The sequence below is a fragment of the Gadus morhua genome, chromosome 13 (assembly GCF_902167405.1).
Source record: "Gadus morhua chromosome 13, gadMor3.0, whole genome shotgun sequence".
Taxonomy (NCBI): domain Eukaryota; kingdom Metazoa; phylum Chordata; class Actinopteri; order Gadiformes; family Gadidae; genus Gadus; species Gadus morhua.
The window spans coordinates 5,597,161-5,623,252 of NC_044060.1; the positions used below are offsets into that span (position 1 = coordinate 5,597,161).

Consider the following 26,092-nt stretch of genomic DNA (forward strand, 5'->3'; position numbering starts at 1 on the left):
CTGATTATGTGTGTTATTTGTAGGATTGTTATCTTCTTGGGAGTCAAATATAAAATGAACAGTCCAATGGTAGCTTGGGTGTGATCTCTCTGGATTGAGGGAGTTTGCTGCCCTCTTGTGTCGAAAAACAAAAATCAAAACGGTCACCCTGCAACCGTTTTTTCGCGGTTGATGAAATAAGAGAGAAAGCGTCATCATGGTATATTTAAAATGAGACGTTGTTTATCCAAAAAGTTGTATATTTATTCACAAGAAAATATTCTTATTTTTTACATTTGATTGATATTCATATTGCCACATAAGTTAGATTACTTAATTGAAATAACTCTGAACATCATGTGGACCAGGCATGAGTGCCAACTATATATGTATGCATTCCAAAAAAGATCCATCATCCTCCGATAGACGTCTCCAGCCGTGTGTAACGCCATCAGATAACCCCTGGATCCACGGCCCCGGCCTTCAGTCTGAGTTCACACGGGGCACCTGGGCGGTCTGCTGCCACCATCCAGGCTGGTTCCTCAGGGGGGGTTGGTCCCTCAGGGGGGTCTGGTCATCAAGGAGGGGTCTGGAACTCACAAGGGGTTCTGGACCTTAAGGAGGGGTCTGATCCTCAGGGGGGGGTCTGGAACTCAAGGGGGGGTCTGGTCCTCAGGGGGGGGGGGGGGGTCTGGTCCTCGGGGGGGGGGGGGGGGGGGGTCTGGTACTCAAGGAGGCCTCCAGTGTGGTTGTTGTTGTGACGATGGTCTGATGAAGGTCTGATGGTCACCATTGTAAAGGTCAAGGGTCAATGTGATGGAGGTCAGCAGGTCACTGGCGTAGGTCAGCAGGTCGCCATGGTGAAGGTCAGGGATCATCACGGTGAAAGGTCAGAAGGTCAGCGCTGCTCGGCCGAGACGCAGCGGAAGCCCAGGTTGGAGGCGGAGCTGTCGGGGGTGTTCTGGCTCCGGGCCGCACAGCGGTACCTGTAGCAGTAGGACTGACGGACAACAGGACTCAACCAGCTGGCTCCCAGTGGGACCAGTACCAGTAGGACTGAAGGCCACCAGAACTCAACCAGCTGGCTCCCAGTGGGACCAGTACCAGTAGGACTGACGGACACCAGGACTCAACCAGCTGGCTCCCAGTGGGACCAGTACCAGTAGGACTGACGGACAGCAGGACTCAACCAGCTGGCTCCCAGTGGGACCAGTACCAGTAGGACTGACGGACAACAGGACTCAACCAGCTGGCTCCCAGTGGGACCAGTACCAGTAGGACTGACGGACAGCAGGACTCAACCAGCTGGGTCCCAGTGGAACCAGGACTGACAGACAACAGGACTCAACCAGCTGGGTCCCAGTGGGACCAGTACCAGTAGGACTGACAGACAGCAGAACTCAACCAGCTGGCTCCCAGTTGAACCAGTAACCAGTAGGATTGACGGACAACAGAACAAAACAGCTGTCTCCCAGCGGGACCAGCAGCAGCAGGACCTGAAGGCCACCAGAACTCAACCAGCTGTCTCCCAGTGGGACCAGACTGCCGGATAACAGAACTCAACCAGCTGTCTCCCAGTGGTACCAGTTAGCAGTACGACTGACGGGACACCAGAACTCAACAAGCTGTCTCCCAGTGGGACCAGTACGAATGACGGACAGCAGAACTCAACCAGCTGTCTCCCAGTGGGACCAGGACTGATGGACACCAGAACTCAACCAGCTGTCTCCCAGTGGTACCAGTAGCAGAAGGATGATGGAGACAACAGAACTGTGTGGGTTGTGTTATGTACTGGGTTGTGTAGTGTACTGTGTGTGTTGTGTTCTGTAGAGTGTGTTGTGTTGTCTTGTGTACTGTGGATTGTGTGTGTAAAATGGTTGTATTGTGTTGTGCTGTCTTCTGTACTGTGTGCTGTGTTGTTTACTGCGGGTTGTGTTGCATAGTGTGTTGTGTACTGGTCAGTGTGTTGTGTCCTGTGGGTTGTGTATTTACTGGGTTGTGCTGTATTTTGTGTAGTGGTCAGTGTGTCCCATGGTGCAGTATGAAGTGTGCTGGAGGCTCCGCCTCAGATTCCTGAAACAAACGTCGCTCTGTGCTCACAGCCGACTCGGCACGCAGTCACATTCCCTTGGCAACCGTTGCCAGTGGCAGCAGTATCGGCTGGGCAACCAGAGTGAGATAAGACTGTCTGTAATTAAAGCGACCGACGGCTGTTTAGTATGGAGGCATTTTCTGTGCGGTTTCTGGTAATTCTCTTTACATCCAGACGGCAATGTAAATGAATCTAAATCTCTGACAAAATTTGGGTATCTGTTGCAGGCCTGTAATAATGGCCGATCCCTGCATTTGGCGCACAATAAAATCTTAGAAGGCCTACATGTCTCTCTACCGTCCTGCCGGGCGGCCCGGCCAATTCCGGCGAAACTTGAACCCAGAGTCTTTTCGGTATAAAGACCAATTAAATAAACCCTCCGGAGACTTCTTTCCGCTGATAATCGGGTATAGAGCTTGCCCAGAGCATCGTTACAGCCCAAATGGCTTCCGTGTTATTGGCTAGGGGCAGTAGCCCTGCAGTACAGCCTGTTTAAAAACACCTTGAACACAGAATACATAATCTAACCGCAGCAGAGATCCCCAGAGCGTGGCACAGAAGAGGCAGATGGAGAGGGGAATGCCGACGTAATGCAAGAGCTTATTTCTACTGAGTGAGGCCCTTCGGCTGTGGTGTTCATGTTTCTTGTTTCCTGAACACTTTGTCGTTGGGATCGGCCCCACAGGAACACCTCAACAGCTCCAGGGAAGCTTTAGACAGGTAACCATAGTAACTGTGGATGCAGGGTCCCTTACCTTGTGGCACATGTAGGAGCCCCCCTTCTTCACCCGCTCGGAGCCGGAGGACGGTCCGGTCTGCAGGACAGACAGAGAGACAGTGTCAATGGAGCTCTCTGACCACCACCAGAACCCCCACAAACAACACCACGAAACCCCCACCACCCCCAACATAACCAACGCCACCACCACCACCACCTCCATCATGACCCCACCACACCAACATAACCAACACCACCACCACCACCACAAACACAACCACAGACACCACCACCACCACCCCAAACACCCAACCACAAACACCACCACCCCCCCCCCCCCCCCCCCCGCCTCCCATCATGACCCCCACCAACACAAACACCACCACCACCACCACCTCCATCATGACCCCCACCAACACAAACACCACAAACACCACGCCTCCATCATGAACCCCACCGACACAAAACACCACCACCACCACCCCTCCATCATGACCCCCACCAACACAAACACCACCACCATCACCTCCATCATGGCCCCCACCAACACAAACACAAACACCACCACCAGCAGAATCTCCACCCATACCACAAACACCATAAAACGCCACCACCACCACCCCCTGAGAGGTTCTCCCCAGCCTCACCGGGTTCCGCTGGCGGTCCGTGGTGTGATACACCGTCCACCAGTCAGAGGTCCACTCCCACGCGTTGCCCACCATGTCGTACAGGCCGTAGCCGTTGGCAGGAAATGACATCACCTGCAGGAGCAGAGAGCACGGCGGAGAACGTCTTCAACACAAGACGCTTCCTCTGGGTTTAGGCTCTCCCCCAGACTAGAACCCCCCGGTCCTACCGGTGAGGTCTGCGCGTAGCCGTCCTCGGCAGAGTTGTGCGTGGGGAAGTCTCCCTGCCAGAGGTTGGCGTAGTGCTGGTCCTTGGGGGTCAGCTTGTTGCCCCAGGGGAACAGCCTGCAGGGGGGAGGAGCCAATTACCGTCTTACCGTCTAGAGCCTCACAGATGCTTTATCCAGAGGGATCGCATCACATGTATAGATCCTTATCATCAAAGAGCTGGTGGACTGGTCCTCCCTCTCTACAGGGCCCTACCAGTCCCATCTAGTCCCTAGTCTCTAGAGGGCCCGACTGGTCCGGTCTAGTCTCTACAGGGTCCCGGTCCGGTCCAGTCTCTACAGGGTCCCCGTCCGGTTCAGTCTCTATAGGGTCCCGGTCCAGTCTAGTCTCTCCTGGTCCGGTCCAGTCTCTCCTGATCCGGTCCAGCCTCTACAGGGTCCCGGTCCGCTTCAGTCTCCCCTTACCGGTCCTTGAGGCGCCCCTGCAGGGCGTGCCCCACTCTGCCTCCGTGGGGGAGCCTCTTGCCGGCCCAGGAGCAGTACGCCTCCGCGTCCTTCCAGGAGACGTGGAGGACCGGGTGCTGCAGCCTGCAGGGGGAACCACGACATCATCGCTCAGATACTCTTCTACCTCCTGTACGCACAACCATCACCATGGTTCCCATGGCGACCGTGTTTATGGGCCGTCCTGTTCGTACAACCATCACCTAGGGCTAGGGTAAACACCAGTGTTACCATGGCGACCGTGTCCCTGGACGTAATGGGGCCGGCCCGGCCGGTTCTCCTTCCCCCCCCCCCCCCCCCCTCCCCCCCAACCGAGAGGCGACGGCCTGTTGTCTGTTTTACGGTTGTTTACCTCTCTGTGACGTCGGAACCCTGCCCCTCCGGGCTCTTCCAGCTGGCGCCTTTCACCGGCAGCCACCAGGGGGCGGCAGCCACCTGAGAACGAGGACGGCAGAGCGGACCTCAAGAACTACAAACGACAGGCACCCTCTGATGGGCTCACACACTTCATCCTGGAGACAGCGCTAATTCATAATGATGACTTTAATAATCAGTATCATACGAGTCCTAGCCTGGCATTTAGCCTCTGCTGTAGTAGCCCAGGACCTGACCCCTGACGTGGTGCAGACCCGGTCTGGTTCTGCCCCGGGTCATCCCCCTAGGTCCAGATGGGGTCCCCTGACCCACGGTCACCCTCCCCTATGTACAGGGTCAGTCGCAGCTCATTAGAGGACAATCTCAAGAAAATAACATCTGGACTATGAGCGTTGATGGTTCTTAACTAAAACAGAGGTGTGCCTAAGATGATACGGGTGCCACTGACATGTAATACACTACTGTAATATACTACATTCTAATAACTTAGAGACCGATTCATGATTGCAAAATCTCCTAAGGGTCGTTTGGGATAAATAGTATCAAAACATCCACATATCTGTTCTTCTCTCCGGCATTAGAGAGACAGTCAGGTGCATCACTGGCTAGATATCCCCATACCTACCGCCTGGCTGATCTGACTCTTCACCTCCTCGCTCAGGATCCCCTCGAACACAAACGAGTCTCCGTACTGCTCCGCCTGCGGTGGGGCACAGCAGCAGAACATCAGTCCAGCAGCTCCAACCAGCACCACCCGACAGAGCAGCCCTGAAGACGCTTCACCTCAGTGACGTAGCCCGTGGCGGCGACAAACGCCTGGAACTGGAGGTTGGAGACCTCCTGGGTGTCCATGAGGAAGGGATCCAGGACCACCGGCCGCTGGGGTCCCTCCCCGTCCGGGGGGATGCCCGGCTCATCTGTCCCCATCAGGGTCTCTCCTCCCGGGATCAGCACCATCTAGAAGCCCACAGACCCACTCAGTACTGCTTCACATCCGATCACACAGGCCTGGGCCACTTATAGTGTATAGGCTGCAGTATGGCAGACACAGTATCTGTACCGTTAACGGAGAGTCGATTAAACGCAGGGTGGACCCAATAAAATAGCGAGCATTTCTCTAGGATTTATCATTTAGTTAATTAAGAGAAGCTAAACGGCAAACGCGACCTTGCTTGTTGTATCCTCGTCCTCGTCCCGAGGGTTTGAGGGCATCTCGTTCATCATTCTGGAGTATTTAACATCTGGGCTGACAGATGAGGAGGTCCTGCCTCCCAGGGGGTCCAAAACAGAGTCCCTCTTCAGGCTTTGACATCCACACCCAGCTGACTCCGACGGGACCGCGCCGTCCGCCCGGGTCCCGACCACCAGGTCTGGAGGGACCGGTTCGACCACCAGGTCTGGGGGGACCGGATCGTCCGCCCGGGTCCCGACCACCAGGTCTGGGGGGACCGGGTCGACCACCAGGTCTGGAGGGACCAGGCCGGGACCCTCAGTGCAGAACGCAGAGTACTTCGTGAGGACTATAAGAGTGAAAGTGAAGCATCGCAGCATCTTCTCACCCGCCTGTACTCTCTTGTTGACAAGGACTTCCTTAAAGTCACGTGGTTCGACAGCTTCACTGGTTAACTCTTTGCAGTCTGGCGATGGAAATGTAATGTCTTATTATGGCTATATTATCTAGTATCCGCCATGTAAAATTCACAAATATGAAAGCTAATTCCTCATACTAAACAGAATTTAAATATATTACATATATATATATATATAACTCTAAATATTGTAAATTTTGTGGATTTGTAGTCCTTGATGTGGGCGGGCCGGACCGAGGAAACAACTCAATTTCCCAGATGTCTCCACGGGTCTGGTCCCCGCAGATGATCTGGAACCCGTCCAGCGCAGAGAGCGTCGATACCGAGCTGCGCCTGCACCGCTCCGCCGCACTGAGGGGTTAACCTGTCCCGTCCTGGAGCTCCTGTGACGGCTGTCTGTCTGTCCGGTGGCCTGTTGAGAGGAGAGGAGACTTGCAGCATGCTTTCCTCAGGGGATGCGGTTTCATGCGAGCTTCTGAACGTTAACCACAGCGAAGGTAAAGTTGAGAGCGCAACTTGTGTCCATTTCCATGTCCTTCTGGAATGAGAAGTCCCCTCTCTGTGGGCTGGGAGGATAGATTCTGGTTCTGTGGACGGGAGACGCGACCACCCTTAGTGTGTTGGTGAACATGTTGGTGAACATGTTGCGGCTGCGTTCCCCTGCACGACCAGACTACTGTAACTGTTGGAATTAAGAGTTATCTAAAGTAACGCGCTTTGACCGTTTTCTTTTGTCCCTCTGAAAGCTATCGCCTTCAAAAAGAGGTGTGGGCTACCAAACCATTTAAATGAAGGCACTGGAATGTAACCTCAGAAGATCTGAAGTATTTCATTAAAAAACTGCTTATTGAGACAATGATAAGTAGTTTAAACGGACGACCATCGTCGACCTACGTTGAATTTGCCTAATAGACCGGTTCAGGTCACTATGTGTATCTCTTGACTAACTGACTCCAATCATTAACCGTCGGGCCCCCAGTCAGCACAACTTCGTGGGCGGATGGATAAGGGACGATGTTTCCCTGCACTCTGCTCTTATGCAAATAAGATCTATCTGGGGGCGGGGGGGGGTTATTAACTATTAAAGTCTCAGACTATGGTCATGTGTCCCAACACACGCTAATACGCTAACATGAAGGCCGCCAGAGCCAGGAAGGGAATCACCTGCGCTTATCTCAGCCTGGAGGAAGCATTGAATCGACCAATGAAGTACGCTACAACTTTAGTGTGTGGTTCACAGAACAGAAACCAAACACAGAGATAACAGGTGCTTTTACAGCCTTCCCTGTTCAGACCTCAAGCCCAGAGTCACCCGTTGACCTCACCTGAGGTAACAAGTGGGGCCAAGAGACACCGGAGCAAGGCTACGACGGACCTCCATCCAAGAGACACGGAGGAACATTGAGTTCTTCTGCCATCAGACCTGCTAGAAGGACTGTAACGCACCTCCTCGTCTCCATGGTAACAGGACTCTAACGCACCTCCTCGTCTCCATGGTAACAGGACTCTAACCTGTCGCCACGTCTCCATGGAGCAGGACTTTACTGTACCTCCTCGTCTCCATGGTAACCGGACTGTAACGTACCTCCTCGTCTCCATGGTAACAGGACTCTAACCTGCCTCCGCGTCCCCATGGTAACAGGACTCTACTGTACCTCCTCGTCTCCATGGTAGCAGGACTCTACTGTTCCTCCCTCCCTCCCTCCAGGTGGGGGCTGTAGGCTGACCCTCCTCTCCTCCTCCCTCCCTCCCTCCCTCCCTCCAGGTGGGGGCTGTAGGCTGACCCTCCTCTCCTCTCTCCCTCCCTCCAGGTGGGGGCTGTAGGCTGACCCACCTCTCCTCCCTCCCTCCCTCCCTCCCTCCCGGTGGGGGCCCGTAGGCTGACCCTCCTCTCCTCTCCTCCCTCCCTCCCTCCCTCCCTCCAGGTGGGGCCCGTAGGCTGACCCTCCTCCCCTCCTCCCTCCCTCCAGGTGGGGGCCCGTAGGCTGACCCGGAGACATGTCGGACAAGATGTCCAGCTTCCTCCACATCGGGGACATCTGCTCCCTGTACGCAGAAGGCTCCACCAACGGCTTCATCAGCACCCTGGGGTACGTGTAGGACCACCCCCCTGCTTCACCTTAGTGTGTGACTGCTTCCTGTCCCCCCCCCCCCCCCCCCCCCCCCCTCAGCGAGGCTGGGCGATGGTCGGCTTGGTGCTGTGGGGCTGGAAGAAATGGCAGCCGCTTTTATTTAATTGAGAGATTATTCTCGTTAGAGACAACGACCAGAGTCGTAGCCAAGGGTCGGTGTGTGTGTTGTGTGTTGTGTGTGTGTTGTGTGTGTGTGTGTGTGTGTGTGTGTGTCGTGTGGTGTGTGTGCGTGCGTGCGTGCGTGTCACGTGATCAGGGATGGAGTTAGGGTCTGTGAACCGTTCTAGTTCCCAGCTAGCCTGAAGCAGTAACAAAGCACAGAGTGAAGGAATCAGGCCTGGGGAGGGGGTCACTGGTAGTGTGGAGGTCTCCCAGCATGTGAGCCCTTTGGAGAGGGTGTGTGTGTGTCTGTGTGTGTGTGTGTGTGTGTGTGTGTGTGTGCGCATGGGAAACATGTCCTTTGGTGTATACGAAAGCTATTTCTGCTCCACCTTCACATGCTCCCTCGCGAGGCGTGGAGATCTGTCCAACCGCAGGGCTGTAACACAACGGTCTCTTCCAAATCAATTAGAATGGGAGTTATTGTTGGCCTGTTAGCCTTGCAGATGCACTGCTTTGAGAAAGGCAGTGTAGCTCTGCTCAGAGACGAGCTGTCAGCATGGCCCGTGAGTAGCCCCTTCCTCCAGCCGATAGCGGTAATGAGGAGTATTGAGAGTAATGGATCCTAGCTGTAAATACTGACTGAACCAGCGTCATGACTGTTATCTGCTGCTTGTGGGAAACAGGGAGGAGTGGGAGAGAGACAGTGTGTCCAGTAAAGACTGTGTCACAACAGAGGCGCCTTGGCCTTTCTGGAGTTCCAGAGCTTCCCACCTGCAGTTCTCACAAACACACATCCCCCCCACACACACCTCAAAACCCATGTACCACAAACACACACACTCACACACATCCCTGAAACCAACACACACATCCCACACACACATCCACACACACACACCTCAACACACACACACACACATCTCAACACACACACACACACCCCCCACACACACACACACCTCAACCCACACACTTTCCCCATACACGTATACACAAACACGTACCACACACACACACACACACACACAAACACACACACATGCAACCCAAACACACCCCTCAACACGCATGCACGCACGCGTGCCCACACACACACACGCGTGCACACACACACACACGTGTACCAACGAACCATCCCCAGTGGGCCTGGATGTGTCTCTGAGCCAAACCGCCAACTCTGTGACATTCTTCAGATTACAGAAGGGATGCAGAGAATCACGAGACGCCCTAATCCAGCCTCACCTTCATCTGCCGGCCCCCCTCTGTTTCCCCCGTCTATCGGGTCCCCAGGGATGGGGTTAACTATTGCTTTCCGCAGGGCAGGCTAGCTAATGCTTTACGTGTCTGGTTCTTTGGGCGCACGGATGTAACTAGTGAGCTAATGTTAATCAATGACCAATGCTCAGGGACTCATCAGCCTCAGATAGACAGATAGACGGTCACACACACACACACACATGCACGCACGCACGCACGAACACACACGCATAGACGCACACACACACACACACACACGCACAGGCACGCGCGCACGCACGCACACACACACACACACACAATCTGCCTTCTAGGGGATGGTGCAGACCACAGAAGGCCCACAGGTGAGGGTCAGCCAGTGACGTTGTGTTGTGGTGGCTCCTGAGTGACGTTGTGTTGTGGTGGCTCCTGAGTGACGTTGTGTTGTGGTGGTTCCTGAGTGGCGTTGTGTTGTGGTGGCTCCTGAGTGACGTTGTGTTGTGGTTGCTCCTGAGTGACGGTGTGTTGTGGTGGCTCTGAGTGACGTTGTGTTGTGGTGGCTCCTGAGTGACGTTGTGTTGTGGTGGCTCCTGAGTGACGTTGTGTTGTGGTGGCTCCTGAGTGACGGTGTGTTGTGGTGGCTCCTGAGTGACGTTGTGTTGTGGTGTCTCTCCTCCAGCCTGGTGGACGACCGCTGTGTGGTGCAGCCTGATGCCGGAGACCTCAACAGTCCTCCCAAGAAGTTCAGAGGTAAGGGAAGATGGAGACACACTCTCACCCTCACCCCCTCCCTACTGAAGCCCCCACCAGTGTTTATACTACGGGCTCTCCGACGTACCGCTGCCCAATGAACCACTTCGCTTTTGTTTGGCTCATGATGAGCTAGGCTTGTCCCTCAGCCAGGCTACGCTAGCCTAGCCTAGCCATGCTACGCTAGCCCCCGCGGCGCAGAAAGCCCCCCTCTGTTGGGGTGACGGTTTCGAATGTTTAAATGTGTGTGGTGGTGTGAGACGGAGCGAGAGAAGAAGAATGAATGAATGAATGAATATGTGTGTGTTTGTTAGTGGGAGAGAATTCTGGGAGAGGAAGGGGAGAGGAGGAGGAGGGGGGGGGGGGGAGAGAGAAAGGCTTCAGAACTAAAAAACTTTGGGATTCTTCTAAGGGTGAAGTTGCTATTTTTAGCTCCCTCAACAGGAAATAGCCCAGAACTTATGAGCAGGCCTTCCCAGGCCAGGGCTGCTCCCCGGGGAGAAGCTGGGAGACGTGTGCTTAGACAGACGGGCAGAACCTCCGCAGCAACAGGAGCTTAACAATGGTCCATATCTGGGGTTCATGTAAACGGACTGCATTTGTATCGCGCTTTTCTAACCCGATTGGCCTCTCAAGGCGCTTTACAATATTGCCTCACATTCACAATTCACGCACACATTCACACACCGGCGGCGGAGTCAGCCATGCGAGGCGACAGCCAACTCGTCGAGAGCAGTCAGGGTGAGGCGCCTTGCTCAAGGACAGCTCCGACACTCAGCTAGGAGGAGCCGGGGATCGAACCAGCAACCTTCAGGATACCAGCCAACCCGCTCCGCCTCCTGAGCCGCCGCCGCCCCGTTCATCTCACAGGGACCACATTCATGACCTACAGGGAGAAGATCTACTCTGAGTCACAGCGTGAAGGGAGGAGGAGGGGATGGGATGTCTACCCATGCCCTCACTGTTGCGTTAACCTCTTGGTAACACACATGCTTCTAATGTTCAAGCAGAAGAGTTTTTGTTGTTGTTGTTGTTGGTTTCCTGCATGCTTGACTGTGCAAACAAAGTTGACCCTCCAGTTCCTCCAGGGACATGTTAAGCCCCCCGCTTGGAGACCATGTCATGTCACCATAACAACCCCGGGATGGTACACTCGATCACCCAGCGTCCTATGGGGGTTAGAGGGGGGGGGGCGAAAGAGAGAGAGGGAGAGATAGAGAGAGTTGGAGAGACCCCTCCCAAGGCCCCATGTGTGTCAGCTGGTGATGATCAGAAGGGTCATCGACTAACAAATTCTTGAGTTCTACACATGGCGACAGCCCAGCCAATAGGAAGGCCTCATTCACACGTGTTGCAGAATAACTGGAGACCGCAGAGTAATATGGTCAAATATAACTTTGTTGTTTCCTCAAAGACACTATGACCCACAAAGCACCAAATGAGGAAATGTTACCAAACACTGAAAGTGTTTTATGCTTGGAGCGTCTATGAAGGCCGTACTTGCATCATGACTCGTGCATCATGACTCTCCACGCATCCCCATGCCTCTGGGCTTTGCTCCTGTTATGGATCAAACTGGAACTGCACATGTCTCTATTGAACAGACCTCCCATTGTTTGCCATCTTAACAAGGCTTGTATACGCACAGATCTGATCTAACACTAAACAACAGATCTGATCTCACACTAAACATCACCACTCTAGAGTGTTCTTCTGGTCAGCCTTCCCGGTTGAGCTGCGTACATTTCATCATGTGTGGTCACTGTTGATCCTAAAACATTGGTCCAATATCTGCTGTCACCTTGACAACGTGAGCGGTAGACAGAATGCTGCCGCTATTGGTCCGTCGCCAGGGACACCATCCCGGTTTAACATCCCATCATGTTAACATCTTCCGAGCGACTTCCAGCTCAGATCACTCTCAAGCTCTCAGTCCGGGCTTCGTACTGCTGACCCAACGGGGGGTCGCTGCCCTGTGACTCGGTCCTACTTTAGTTAGGCTGCGTGTACATTCTGAGTCCCCATGATGTTATTTCTGTCCACCATTAGAAGATAAGAGGCCTTCAGGCGTCTCTCTGAGGAGACGACTTCGTTCCCTCTGCCGTTCCAGGAGACCTGAGACCGGTCCTCCATGTGAGGGAAAGCAGAGCCCCCTTAACCCAGACCCCACGTCACCCCCCAAAGAGACCACAGAGTCTGCGTAGTTTGTTTTTGTATTTTCGTCAAACGTCTGTTGTTTTGGAACGTGGTTATGGCAGCCGTGCCGGGTCCCCCCACCCCCCCCCCCCCCTCCCCCCGGTCCCCTTGTCTCCCTGTCCCATGGTGTGGAGGGGTCCCTCTGTGTTCCTCTGGTGGGATGAGGGGGGTGGGTAGAGGGGAGGCTGTGTGGGGACTCTCCTGTTCTGTGGGGGTTGTGATGATGATGGTGGTGGTGGTGGTGGTGTGGGGGGGGGGGTAGAGAGAAGGCTGTGTGGAGGTCTCCTCTCTGTGTTCTCTGATGGTGTTGATGATGGGGGGGGGGGGGGCTAGAGATGAGGCTGAGTGTGGACCCCTCTCTGTGTTTTCTGATGGGGGGGGGGGGGGCTGTGTTATGTGGGGGTTTTGGTGGTGGTGGTGTGGGGGGGGTAGAGATGAGGCTGAGGCCTAAAAAAAAATTTTGTTTGGTTCCGGTTTCCGACCGACCCTGTCAATTTATGTGCGACCCAAATTATTTTATGAGTTTTATAAAAAAAAAAAAAATAAATAAAATTATGTAATTACGTTTTGGTACAGCACCTCTATAATTACGTTTTGGTACAGCACCTCTTCATTCTGTACAAGGATGAGCGAATTTTCTCGTTTTTAAATGAAAACAACCTACCTATCATTCGCTGCCGCTGGAAAAAATAAAATAAAAAAATAAAATAAATTCCCTACCTACCCATGACCTCAACTGACAACCAACAGGAACCAAACTTTTTTTTTTTTTTAGGCCTGAGTGTGGACTCTCCTGTTATGTGGGGGTTGTGATGGTGGTGGTGGTGGTTGGGGGGGGGGGGGTAGAGAGGAGTGTGGACCCCTCTCTGTGTTTTCTGATGGGGGGTGGGCTGTGTGTGGACTTCACAGCAGCGGGCCAGGCTGTACGTGTCAAACAGACCTGGCCACGTCACCACAGAGGCATGCTCACCATTTCCCACTAATGTAAACAGAAGGACGGACACACTCACACTCGCACTCACACTCACACTCGCGCACAACACACAACCGCAAGCACATAGTGGGATATCACCCCCGGACAGACGGACAGACGGACGGACTGACTGACTATCCACTGATGTTGACTTTGCCTGAGAAAAGGCAAAGAGTTGCAAAGTACACTATATGTTGAACTATATTGAGGTACCTATCTTCTACCCATCCTCAAGGGACAGGGCAGGATTGGGGTACTCCTCTTCTACACCTCGTTGGATGGGCAGGTTGTGCTCCATTTGCTTACAAAACGAAGAAGGCGGTGGCCATGTTGGATTCCACCTAGGACTGATTTGATTGTTGCCTGACGGGTGACATAGTCCTCTGTTCCCTACAGGGGGGTGAACCCCAGATCAACTACCTTTCTTGTTCTCCTCTTGGGCTTCAGTCTTCTAATGCTACTATGCTAATGCTAGTGCTAGGTGATCGGCTACCGTGAATCAGAATCCGACAGATGTACCCGAAGTGAACGCAGAGGAAGTAGTCTTGTCTTTTACACGAGTGGAGGAAACGCAACGGATGAATTACTTCTAGGATCAAATCTGGATATCATTCAGAGAAAATAATATTTTTTACGCCATCAGTGAGTTTGTTGATTAAGACGGCATGAGACCGATACATAATCTCTCCTTCTGTTCTCTTTGGCTTCTATTTCTGACCTACGGTTGCTACGGCAACCACATTCCTAGTCCTACAGGAGTAATTTAGTTTAGTAGGGTGTTCTTCTACTCCCAGAGGAAGGGTGCTGGCTCTGACCCCCAATGCCTGCCCCCTATCTGTAGGCACCCTGCCCAAGATGCCCTAACCACTAGTGTGTGTGTGTGTGTGTGTGTGTGTGTGTGTGTGTGTGTGTGTGTGTGTGTGTGTGTGTGTGTGTGTGTGTGTGTGTGTGTGTGTGTGTGTGTGTGTGTGTGTGTGTGTGTTCTCCATTCATCCCCTGGTTTGTTTGATATGGAGATGACTCCGGTCTCTCCATCCCATGTCTCTCCATCTCCGGCCTGAAACAAAGGGGAAGTCCGCATGCAAAGCAGTCACCATAAACAGGCAGCTGTGTTGTTTTTATGGGAATCGTATTTATGAGGTGTTGATCTGAACTCTGATCTGAAATGGCCTGCCAATGCACAGAAACCTGCTGATGCAAATGGCATGCAGTCGTAGCAGTGTACGTTTCATTTGTATGAACTAAGGACAGCTTTGACCTGGGATGATTATGTTCCAAGTCAAATTTAGGGAAAGCAATGTCGCATTCATTCAGGTAAATTAGCTTTTGTCAAATTGTCGAGGTGTGTTCAAAACGACGACCGCAACATCCAGGGATTTCCCGCACTTTGCAACTCGTTGCTGTTTCTCCCCTAAACTCCTCTCAGTTCCAGGTTAGACCATTTCCGAGGGAAGTGAGATGGGGCTCAACCCCGTGATAAGGATCTCCAGGGAGCACCAGAGGGGGGGGCTGGGAAATCTCCAGAAGACTCCAGTGAATTATCACTTCCTGTTCCACCGCGGCCTCTCTGCTCTCGTGCTAGCTCAGTCTCGCTCTGTGGCTTCCCTCGCTGCAGGACAGTCCTCCTGGGTTCTAAACCTGCAGGGTTTCTCCGCCGCAGACCCCCCCCCCCCCCCCCCCTTCCCCTTCCCCATGGGGTTCCTTTCATCTTCCCAGACCGGCCCCCGGTCCCGCTCCCGGAGCGCGCCTGTCCGAGGCGTCGATGCTCGGAGCGCGGGGGTAAACAACGTCTCGTGAAGCGCTCCGAGCAGCCGTTGAAGCGATGTCTCTCTGACGCGTGAGCAGCGTGCGTGAGGTAGCCTGACCACAAAAGGACACGAAGTAAGATGGTATGCATTGGAGGGGTTTATGGTCACGATATAAAATAGAGACACGAAAGCAAACCCGTGCTATGGACTCCAGTCAGATCTCACATGCCAGGCCGGACCCCCACAGCCTCCACCTGTCCACCAAGGAGCTGTTAATCTGCTCTAATTGCGAAACTTGTTAGCTACAGCTGTCCCTTACAGCTGACCCGTTGACAAAAGACCAGCCATCACTAAAGGCTGGTTGCCTGTCGAATACACGCATACGAGTACCGCATACACACACATACCGCACACACGCATACTGCACTCAAGGGTGGAGTTGAATTTAACACGCACATTAGTGTGTGAAGTCCATTTTGTCAATTCCCCCTGGGTGTCTTCTCGCCCAGAAATAAATACTGTTAATGCTTGTGAGGCTGGATCAAAGTCTCTCTCTCTCTCTCTCTCTCTCTCTCTCTCTCTCTCTCTCTCTCTCTCTCTCTCTCTCTCTCTCTCTCTCTCTCTCTCTCTCTCTCTCTCTCTCTCTCTCTCTCTCTCTCTCTCTCTCTCTCTCTCTCTCTCTCTCTCTCTCTCTCTCTCTCTCTTTTCCCCCCCCCCCCCCCCTCCACACAGCCATAATTTCTCTGTGCTGCGCTGACTGAAATGCTACTTCCTCAAAGTGTGCGTTTCTGTTTCTGGTGGGCATAGGGTCAGCGGACCCAGCGCTGGGACTCTGAGCCGCTCACCGAGACCCGGGGGGCTGGGACGAGAGAGCGAGGCTGGGATGAAAGAGCAGGGGAGGGGGCCGTCCCCACCCTCTTGTCATCCCTCGCGCTTCTCTCTCCCCGCGGCCGGCCATATTTGGTCATGTTACCAAGGAGAGGGAGGGAGGAGAAGAATGGGGGAGGATGGACTCTTGGAGAGCGAGAGAGAGAGAGAGAGAGAGAGAGAGAGAGAGAGAGAGAGAGAGAGGGAGGCAGTAAGTGTGAATGAGAGAGAGAAACAGAGATCGGCTGGTGGGCAGTTATCAGGACATTTGGCTCAGGCAGGAGCAGAGAGTCTTGCTGAGGAGGAGTTTTGTTTCTGAGTGAACCACGGCGATGGAATTGAGTAGCAGGCTTGTGTAACGCTCACCCAGGGGTGCTCAGGATGCCAGGAGCCCTGTGATGCGTCGGCTGTTTGCAACACACTGTCGTGTCGGTGTGTTGAGCCATAGTCAAATGAGGAACTCTGCTTGCTCTGCTGAGCTGTTTCAGATGCAAATCTAACTGTTCGCTCTCCGGCTGGAGGAGGCCCGACCGGCGACCCCGTTCTGTACTTTATATCTTAATGGACGACAATACAAATAATAATGAAGGACAAATGTATTGAAACACACAATGTTTTGTTGCTAATCTAACAATGCCAACCGTCTCTCTCCAACACACACACACACACACACACACACACACACACACACACACACACACACACACACACACACACACACACACACACACACACACACACGCGCGCTGGCTCATGCCAACCTCCTACTGCTTCCCTATCAAGATAACTACATCCAGAAGCAGAGAGCCATGCAAATAATGTGTGTGTGTGTGTGTGTGTTTGTGTCAAAGGCTGCTCTTTGGTTGAAATGCATATTAGGATTTGTTGTGAACACATTTCAACCTGATAAGGTTGCATTCACTTTTGAATCAAAAGCCGGCTTCATAACCATGTTTTAGCATAAATATGTTGCAATTAACAATATTGTCGTTTTGATGGCGATATGCTGTCTCTCTGAGCCTGTATCTCTTTATCTGTATCGCTTTATATGTCTTGAGATCCTGTTTGTCTCATGTCTGCATGTGTCTCTAATGTGTGCGAGTGTGTCTTGTGTCTGTGTGTGTGTCTCATGTCTGTGTGTGTCTCATGTCGGTGTGTCTCATGTCCTCGGTGTGTCTCATGTCGGTGTGTCTCATGTCGGTGTGTCTCATGTCCTCGGTGTGTCTCATGTCCTCGGTGTGTCTCATGTCCTCGGTGAGTCTCATGTCCTCGGTGAGTCTCATGTCCTCGGTGTGTCTCATGTCCTCGGTGTGTCTCATGTCCTCGGTGTGTCTCATGTCCTCGGTGTGTCTCATGCCGGGGTGTCTCATGTGTGTGTCTCTCCTCCAGACTGTCTGTTCCGGCTCTGTCCTATGAACCGCTACTCGGCCCAGAAGCAGTTCTGGAAAGCAGCGAAGCCCGGAGGGAATACGGACACCGTGCTGCTCAACAAACTCCACGTGAGAACGCACACACACACACACACACTCACACTCACACTCACACTCAGCATGCACACACAGACTGAGTACATACACACAGACTGTCCACACACACAACCCAGACTGACCATACACACACAGACTGAGTTCACACACACAGACTATCCACACACACAAACCCAGAATGACCACACACACACAGACTGAGTACACACACACACAGGCCGTCTGACCACACTCACCCAGTCTGTGGTCAGTCGCCCCCCCCACTCTGCGGCCCTCAGTAGCCAAGCAGAAGGAGCAGAGCGCTGGTCTGAGACACATTCATATGGATCATAATATTTAGGTGGTACAGATGTTTCTGCCAAGCGCTGGATTCACTTCATGGAATGCTGATTCGTCAGTCCTGTAGCCTTGTGGCCAATCTCTCCGTAACGTTTCAGAGGCGTTATGTATTTGCCGATGTCATTTCTTTGGTTTTATTTATGTCCTTTTATAGACATTCCCAGGAGCTCCTCACTCCCACTGTCTCACCTTTCTGCCCTCCGTCTGGTCTCGCCCTCTCAGCCGGTCTCTCCCTCTGAGCCGGTCTCTCCCCCTCTAAGCCGGTCTCCCCTCCTGAGCTGGTCTCTCCCTCTTAGCCGGTCTCTCATCTCTGTCTGTTCTCTACCTCTGAGTTAGTCTCTCCTCCCTTAGCCAGTCCATCCCTCTGAGTCGGTCTCTCCCTCTGAGCTGGTCTCTCCCAATGAGTTAGTCTCTCCTCCCTTAGTCTGTCTCTCCCTCTGAGTCTGTCTCTCCCTCTGAGTCTGTCTCTCCCTCTGAGTCGGTCTTTCCCTCTGAGTTAGTCTCTCCTCCCTTAGCCGGTCTCTCCCTCTGGGTCTGTCTCACCCTCTGAGTTAGTCTCTCCTCCCTTAGCCGGTCTCTCCCTCTGGGTCTGTCTCACCCTCTGAGTTAGTCTCTCCTCCCTTAGCCGGTCTCTCCCTCTGGGTCTGTCTCTCCCTCTGAGCTGGTCTCTCCTCTCTCTCCATGCAATACCTTTTAAAGCCATCCCTGCTGACCACACAGTAATGAAAGCAGACGATTGCGATCTCTCCTTTTGTTTCCATGACGATGTGAGACTGAGAGTTTTTGACTTTAGTAAACAGGAAATTCTCTCAGCTTGGCTTCTGTGTTTGAGCCTTGAATCTCAGACATGACCACCGGCCACCTGATGGTGTGTGAGGAACTGCCACGGTCTGTTGTGTGTCTCTGGGCCCGCGGGACCGGGATGATCTCTTCCTCTGTCTTCCCTTTCCCCCTCCCAGCATGCAGCAGACCTGGAGAAGAAGCAGAACGACTCGGAGAACAAGAAGCTGCTGGGCTCCGTCATCCAGTACGGGAACGTCATCCAGGTGGGCCGGCGGGCAGAGGCTGCCGTCCTCTTCATCAACCAACCTCTTCTCTCTCAAACACGACTTCACTCCTCTTCGTCAACTCACTCACCTCTCTTCTCTGTCAAACCCCGATACGACTTCAGTTCATAAATTCAAATCATTCAATTCCTATATTGATCGATGCTGCGTGTACCTGGAATATACGTTTTTAGATAAGAATGCAGAATACCAGACTTCCTGAATTGATTCGTTACTGCACTCATTGTGACCAAAGTCTTAGATAAGTTGAATGTGATGCATGCGTCAGATAAAAACATTTATCTGGTCGCATTGACCACACAGAAGGAGAGACAGACAGACCAGCAGACCACAAAGAGAGATAGACAGAGACAGACAGACAGACAGACAGACAGACAGACAGACAGACAGACAGGCTTGTGTTCGTCCTCCTGTACGATTTGACCATCACCTTCATGTGTATCCTCTCTCAGCTGCTCCACCTCAAGTCCAACAAGTACCTGACGGTGAACAAGCGTCTGCCAGCGCTGCTGGAGAAGAACGCCATGAGGGTGATGCTGGACACGGCCGGCAACGAGGGCTCCTGGTTCTACATCCAGCCCTTCTACAAGCTGCGCTCCATCGGAGACACCGTGAGTGAGGAGGAGGAGGAGGAGGAGGTCTCTTGTCAGAGTAGGTGGTTAGAGGGCGGCCCCCAGAGAGCAGGTCTCCAACGCAGCCAGGCAGCGACCCTGGAGGATAGCTAGTTCTCCTCCTCCAGATAATAGGCCCTAGTACCCTGCAGGTGTTTTGAATGTAAACTGGACCGTCTCCTACGTACAACAAATAAAATCCTCGAAAGATACGCACCTCTGGACACTTTGGGCTAATGATAATCTTCAGTGATACTAACTGAGTGTTTCTGTCCCCCGGTCCGCTGGCAGGTGGTGATCGGGGACAAGGTGGTGCTGAACCCGGTCAACGCCGGCCAGCCGCTGCACGCCAGCACGCACCAGCTGGTGGACAACCCGGGATGCAACGAGGTGCGTCTCCGCAGGCCTCCTTGTTTGATCCGAGCGTGTGGGCGTCGGAGAGCGAGGAGACTATTCCTGGCCCTCAATCTGTCGGTTGCGGCGCCGTTTCATCGTGAACCGGCCCTCTCTTCTTATTCCTCAGTTGATAGCCGACGTCCTCGCAGCAGTAGTGGCGGCATGTGGCTTCAGGAGGGAAAGCGGGTTGGCTGGCGATTCAGAGTTTCAGATTCAGAGTTACTTTTAATACACCTTATGTACAAGTGCAAGAGTACAATTCTTAGACTTGGTTCCTCAACAGTCACATAGCAGCATCTCACCCTAACTTCTCCCTACGAGCTGGCTGTCGCCGTGCGTGGCTGACACCGCTGTCGGTGTGTGAATGGGTCCATGAATGGGTGAATGTTAGGCAGCGTTGTACAGCGCTTTCAGTGGGCACTGGTTAGAAACGCGCTTTATAATTACAGCCATTTACCATTTAAAGTTTAATCCTGCCCGGTCTTTACGTCACCTTCACACCCGCGGATCGCTTGTCCTCGTTCCCCCGGCGAGATGCTCTCTGGGCCTCCTGTGTGTGACGGACTCCTCCGTCCTGTTTCAGGTGAACTCCGTCAACTGCAACACCAGCTGGAAGATCGTCCTGTTCATGAAGTGGGGCGACAACCAGGAGGTGGTACTGAAAGGGGTACGTCTCCCTCGCCGCGTCGCGGCTGTCCCTCCTGTGGTTCCCAGTACAACCGGTACACCCGTCTCTTAACATGCGACACAACCCACCGGAACACTCCGGTAACCAAGTGGTTCTGTTGCGGCGTTGCCAGGGCGACGTGGTGCGGCTGTTCCACGCCGAGCAGGAGAAGTTCCTGACGTGCGACGACCACCGGAAGAAGCAGTACGTGTTCCTGCGGACCACCGGCAGGCAGTCGGCCACCTCGGCCACCAGCAGCAAGGCATTGTGGGAGGTGGAGGTGAGGAACAGGGTTGAACAACGAAAAACCTAAAATGCACTCTGATCGCTTTGTGAGATTTATGACACATATTCAGTAGCGTAGATATGGGCGGTCTGAAACAATGCTCGGCTCTTGCTTTATTATGATACTAATAATTAATAAATAACTCAGCATTGTGTATCCTCGCTATCTTTCTACCTTGCAACTGTAAGTGCTTGGCACTTGGTTTTATGAACATCCTTCTTGGTTGCTGGCTCTCTGTCTCTCCCCCGGTTCACTACTAACGCCCAGTTTTAAGGTCTCTTAGCGTGTCTAAAACGTCTTTAAGTCTCTTTAACTACGGGGTCGTGCTGTCCTCAGGTGGTCCAACACGACCCATGCCGCGGCGGCGCCGGCTACTGGAACAGTTTGTTCCGGTTCAAACACCTGGCGACCGGACACTACCTGGCAGCAGAGGTGAGTTCACACTGAACAGCTCCTCACAACCCCGGTGTCCCACCACACCTGTCCCTCACCCTCCTTCTCCTGTCCGTCTCCAGGTGAACCCGGATTACGAAGAGGAATGCCTCGAGTCACGCCAAGCTGTATGTACACTCTCTGTTGATTCATGATCTCAGTTTCGGTTGATTCATGCTTCATTCAATGTGGGGTAGTAACCGTTCTCCACCAGAAGGTGGCACTGTTGATCTAAAGCTGTGGTCTGCGGCTCTCTGGCCAGTAGATGGTAGCCTTTAACTGATTATATACTCTATAGTAAACACACAAGGCTTTGTGTTTGTTTGAAATGTTTCATTCTGCGTTCTTGCTTACTGTCTGAAATGGGACAAAACAGAAAACCAAGCAATAGAAATACTCAAAGAACTTGTGCGACGATGAATATAAGATAAGATAAGAAAATAAGATTCATTACTAAATATGCATTCATAAAGAGATGGATACATGATGTCGAATATGTGTTGACATGTGATATTTCACGCAATTGGCAATGTTCCCATGTGACTGGGGACACGCCAGTATTTCGGTATTTCTTGTAATGTGAGCCAAAATGTAGTATTTTTTTGAACTACTGCTTTATTTTAGTCCATCACAGCGGTTTGGCTCTGGAAATGCCCTTGGCACATGACGCTATAAATACTACAACTCTCCCTCATCCAGCGACGGTTAATTGAATCACGACCGTGATGAATTATAGGCAGGCGCTCCATTAGAGGGGCGGAAGTCCTATGAAATTAGATGTTTAATTCTCTCCCTGTGTGTTCATGCGTGAACAAGTGAGAGCCGTCGGTCCTGAAGGCCGGGGGTCTTCCCCAGACGTTCTCTTAGATAGAGCGATGGACTAGACCTGTCTCGGGTCCTGAGAGCAGGACCTGTCTAGACCTGTCTCGGGTCCTGGTCCTGTGGGCAGGACCTGTCTCAGGTTTGGTCCTGGGAGAAGGACCGGTCTAGTCCTGTCTCTGGTCCTGGTCCTTAGAGCAGGACCTGTGTAGACCAGGTCCTGAGAGCCTTGTGTCTCCCCTCCAGCTGGACTCTGAGCAGGACGCTCTGCGGGCGCGTCTGAGGAACATCCAGGACAAGGTCATGTACACGCTGGTGTCGGTGCCAGACGGGAACGACATCTCGTCCATCTTCGAGCTGGACCCCACCACCCTGAGGGGGGGGGACTCCCTGGTGCCCAGGTACAGCCCCCGGGACGGGGAGGAGGTCTAATCAGGTCCCATCCTCAACTGATCTCATGGGAAATGATTCAGGCTTTGTTTAGGGAAAGTCCACCTTCCTCTTTCAGACTCATGCATGCACACCGATGGTGATCTCCACGCGCACACGCACATAGCATACGCACACTGCACACGCACACAGCCCACGCGCGCTGCCCACGTGCACTGCACAAGAGCACAGCACTGCATACCTCACACGCATACGGCACACGCGTAGTGCACACGCATACGGCACACACGTGCTGAGGCTGCGGTATGCGTGTATAATCGAACATAAAGGAAACCTTTTCAATCCATTCCCAGTAAAACCCGGCGTCTTTAATGGGGCGCAGACCTGTTGGCATCCCAGCCATAGCAGCTGCACCGCAGCACAGAACGAGATTACTGCTGTTATTCATTCAGTCATTCATTCATTCATTCATTCATTCATTCACACTCGCCCTCACTGTGGTTCTCAGTGGTTGATGTAAAAGGTGTTAAAAGTAAATAAAAAGGCAGGTAAACTCGGAGTAGATATTTGAGATTTTGTATTTCTTGTTTCTTGCTTGTAAAATATTTTTTTTTACCAGAGGTTCCTTTTTATAAATGGATTGGTATGAATTAAGTTAACAGTTGATTTGATTACAAAGGCGTTTTAAAACCTAATGAGATTCTCAGAAGGCCCTCTTCTGGGAGTCTGGGTGGACACAGCGTTGTTGAGGCGGTCATAAAGGCGATCGCACCATGTGATCGCCCTGACGACCAAGCGGAACCAGAGGTCGCGTGGGCGACAAGGTCGATGTGGCCGTGGCGGAGTTCCCTATTAGGGATAGAATGTGAAAGAAAACAGTAGAAAGAGACAATGTTCCACTTTCTTAAAGACATGAAGGCCCTATACTCTAGTGTCTAGCTACGTTCAGAAGGCCTGCCTTCAGGGGGTTTAGATTGAGCGGAGCATGGCAATTATTTTGAATATCTTGATTGGTTAAGTGTGTAACAACAGATGAAAAACCTCCCAGATAACAGGAAAATTAAATCATTCAAAGAGGGTAATCTCTGACAGGCAGCCATTATCAAACTTCCTCCAATCCATTTTGATTTGCAAAGTCTGAAAGATGATGCTTAGTGCTGGAGGTTTTGAGTCCTGCTCCCCTTCCCTCATCGCCTTTACCTGCAGGGCTCTGACGGAGTAGAGCTGAGGAAGGCCCTGAGCGTTGGACATGTAGCGCTTGAAATTAATTTACTCTTTACTATCAACTCAATTAGCAGACTAAATGACTGAAGGTCTAAAGGGCTGAAGGTCTAAAGGTCTAAATGACTGAAAGACTGAAGGTCTAAAGGACTGAAGTACTGAAGGTCTAAAGGACTGAAGTACTGAAGGTCTAAAGGACTGAAGGTCTAGAGGTCTAAATTACTGAAGGACTGAAGGTCTAAAGGACTGAAGGTCTAAAGGTCTAAATTACTGAAGGTCTGAAGGTCTAAAGGACTGAAGGTCTAGAGGTCTAAATTACTGAAGGACTGAAGGTCTAAAGGACTGAAGTACTGAAGTACTGAAGGTCTAAAGGACTGAAGGTCTAAAGTACTGAAGGACTGAAGTACTGAAGGACTGAAGTACTGAAGGTCTAAAGGACTGAAGGTCTAAAGGACTGAAGGTCTAAAGGACTAATCATGAGAGGATGAGCTGGGATGCTTCTACTGGGTAGGTTCTGGTGAGATAACCATTGAAACGTGTCTGTCTGCCTGTCTGTCTGTGTCCGGCGTCCTCCCAGGAACTCGTACGTGCGGCTCAGACACCTGTGCACCAACACCTGGGTCCACAGCACCAACCAGCCCATCGACAAGGACGAGGAGAAGCCTGTCATGCTGCACGTGAGTCCTCATGTTGAGAACCTCCTCACTGTAGAACCACATGTTAGTCCACATGTGAGAACCTCCTCACTGTAGAACCACATGTTGAGAACCTCCTCACTGTAGAACAACATGTGAGTCCTCATGTTGAGAACCTCCTCACGGTAGAACCACATGTTGAGAACCTCCTCACTGTAGAACCACATGTTGAGAACCTCCTCACTGTAGAACCACATGTGAGTCCTCATGTTGAGAACCTCCTCACGGTAGAACCACATGTTGAGAACCTCCTCACGGTAGAACCACATGTTGAGAACCTCCTCACTGTAGAACCACATGTGAGTCCTCATGTTGAGAACCTCCTCACGGTAGAACCACATGTTGAGAACCTCCTCACTGTAGAACCACATGTGAGTCCACATGTTAGAGAACCTCCTCACTGTAGAACCACATGTTAGTCCACATGTTGGAGAACCTCCTCACTGTAGAACCACATGTTGAGAACCTCCTCACTGCAGAACCACATGTTGAGAACTTCCTCACTGTTGGAGGATAACCTCCTCACAGTAGAACAACATGTTGAGAATCTCCTCACTGTTTAACAACATGATGAGAACCTCCTCACTGTATAACAACATGTTGGGAACCTCCTCACTATATAACATGTTGGAGAACCTCCTAAACTGTAGAACATGTTGAGAACCTCCTCACTGGAGAACAACTTGATGAAAACCTCCTCACTGGAGAACAACATGTTAGGCACCTCCTCACTGTATAACAACATGTTGGAGAAACTCCTGAACTGTAGAACATGTTGGAGAACCTCCTAAACTGTAGAACATGTTGAGAACCTCCTCACTTGAGAACAACAAGTGAGTACATTATGTTGTAGTTCTGTCTCAATAGTACAACATGTGAGTACTGCATTTTGTAGATCCTCCTCATTGTATTTGCTGATGGCGGTCAGATATAAATAGCTGATGAATGCAGTGCATTGATTCTCTGTTTCAATTTGTGTTTTTCCAGATCGGCACCTCGACCCTGAAGGAGGACAAGGAGGCCTTCGCCATTGTCCCCGTGTCCCCAGCAGAGGTCCGCGACCTGGACTTCGCCAACGATGCAAGTAAAGTTCTGGCTTCCATCGCCGGCAAGCTGGAGAAAGGAACCATCACGCAGAACGAGCGGAGGTACAAACACGCAGCTCTGCACCAAAGCTCACCACTTTTGCACACAAAGGTTAAAGCGAGGTATGATATGATGAAGGGAAGCTGTAAGACTGAAACAAGTGTGAATGCGCTCGTCCATCCAGAGCCGTGACCAAGCTCCTGGAGGACCTGGTGTTCTTTGTGGTGGACATCCCCAACAACGGACAGGACGTCCTGGAGATCATGGTCAACAAGCCCAACCGAGAGCGACAGAAGCTCATGAGGGAGCAGAACATCCTGAAGCAGGTAGGAGCCTTGGCTCACGTTGTTGTCCATCATTCTCCTCAAACATCTTCTCAAACAAATTAATGATCTGTCCTGAGACATCTGGAACCTGGAGTCAGAAAGCTGTCCCCTTCAGGCCGCCGTAGCTCCGGCTTGCGGTGACCTGGTCATGCGTGT

The 26,092-nt window shown here is 52.2% G+C and overlaps 2 protein-coding genes across 5 annotated transcripts in view; one reads left to right on the forward strand and one right to left on the reverse strand.

The window, feature by feature from the left end:
- Positions 1-678: 678 nt before the first annotated feature.
- sumf1 (sulfatase modifying factor 1) lies at positions 679-6,123 on the reverse strand. Its single transcript, XM_030375888.1, has 9 exons — positions 5,689-6,123; positions 5,305-5,478; positions 5,147-5,221; positions 4,499-4,581; positions 4,108-4,230; positions 3,646-3,760; positions 3,437-3,550; positions 2,827-2,886; positions 679-979 (listed from the first exon to the last, which is right to left on the reverse strand). Exons 1-9 carry the CDS (start codon positions 6,070-6,072, stop codon positions 878-880), a joined length of 1,230 nt encoding a protein of 409 aa, XP_030231748.1. The 5' UTR covers positions 6,073-6,123; the 3' UTR covers positions 679-877.
- A 260-nt stretch (positions 6,124-6,383) lies between these two features.
- Positions 6,384-26,092, forward strand: part of itpr1a (inositol 1,4,5-trisphosphate receptor, type 1a) — a 78,520-nt gene continuing 58,811 nt past the window's right edge. For 2 of the 4 annotated variants that reach the window (XM_030375879.1, XM_030375883.1), the window contains exons 1-15: positions 6,384-6,607; positions 8,081-8,200; positions 10,260-10,330; positions 17,504-17,613; positions 18,900-18,986; positions 19,460-19,618; positions 19,910-20,008; positions 20,598-20,681; positions 20,815-20,961; positions 21,304-21,399; positions 21,483-21,527; positions 22,465-22,619; positions 24,407-24,506; positions 25,512-25,672; positions 25,795-25,936. In XM_030375879.1, the coding sequence (XP_030231739.1) occupies positions 8,109-8,200; positions 10,260-10,330; positions 17,504-17,613; positions 18,900-18,986; positions 19,460-19,618; positions 19,910-20,008; positions 20,598-20,681; positions 20,815-20,961; positions 21,304-21,399; positions 21,483-21,527; positions 22,465-22,619; positions 24,407-24,506; positions 25,512-25,672; positions 25,795-25,936 (1,548 nt within the window). In that variant the 5' untranslated portion in view covers positions 6,384-6,607; positions 8,081-8,108. The remainder of the gene's footprint in view (positions 6,608-8,080; positions 8,201-10,259; positions 10,331-17,503; positions 17,614-18,899; positions 18,987-19,459; positions 19,619-19,909; positions 20,009-20,597; positions 20,682-20,814; positions 20,962-21,303; positions 21,400-21,482; positions 21,528-22,464; positions 22,620-24,406; positions 24,507-25,511; positions 25,673-25,794; positions 25,937-26,092) is intronic. The other 2 variants (XM_030375881.1, XM_030375882.1) reach the window with 1 other exon arrangement.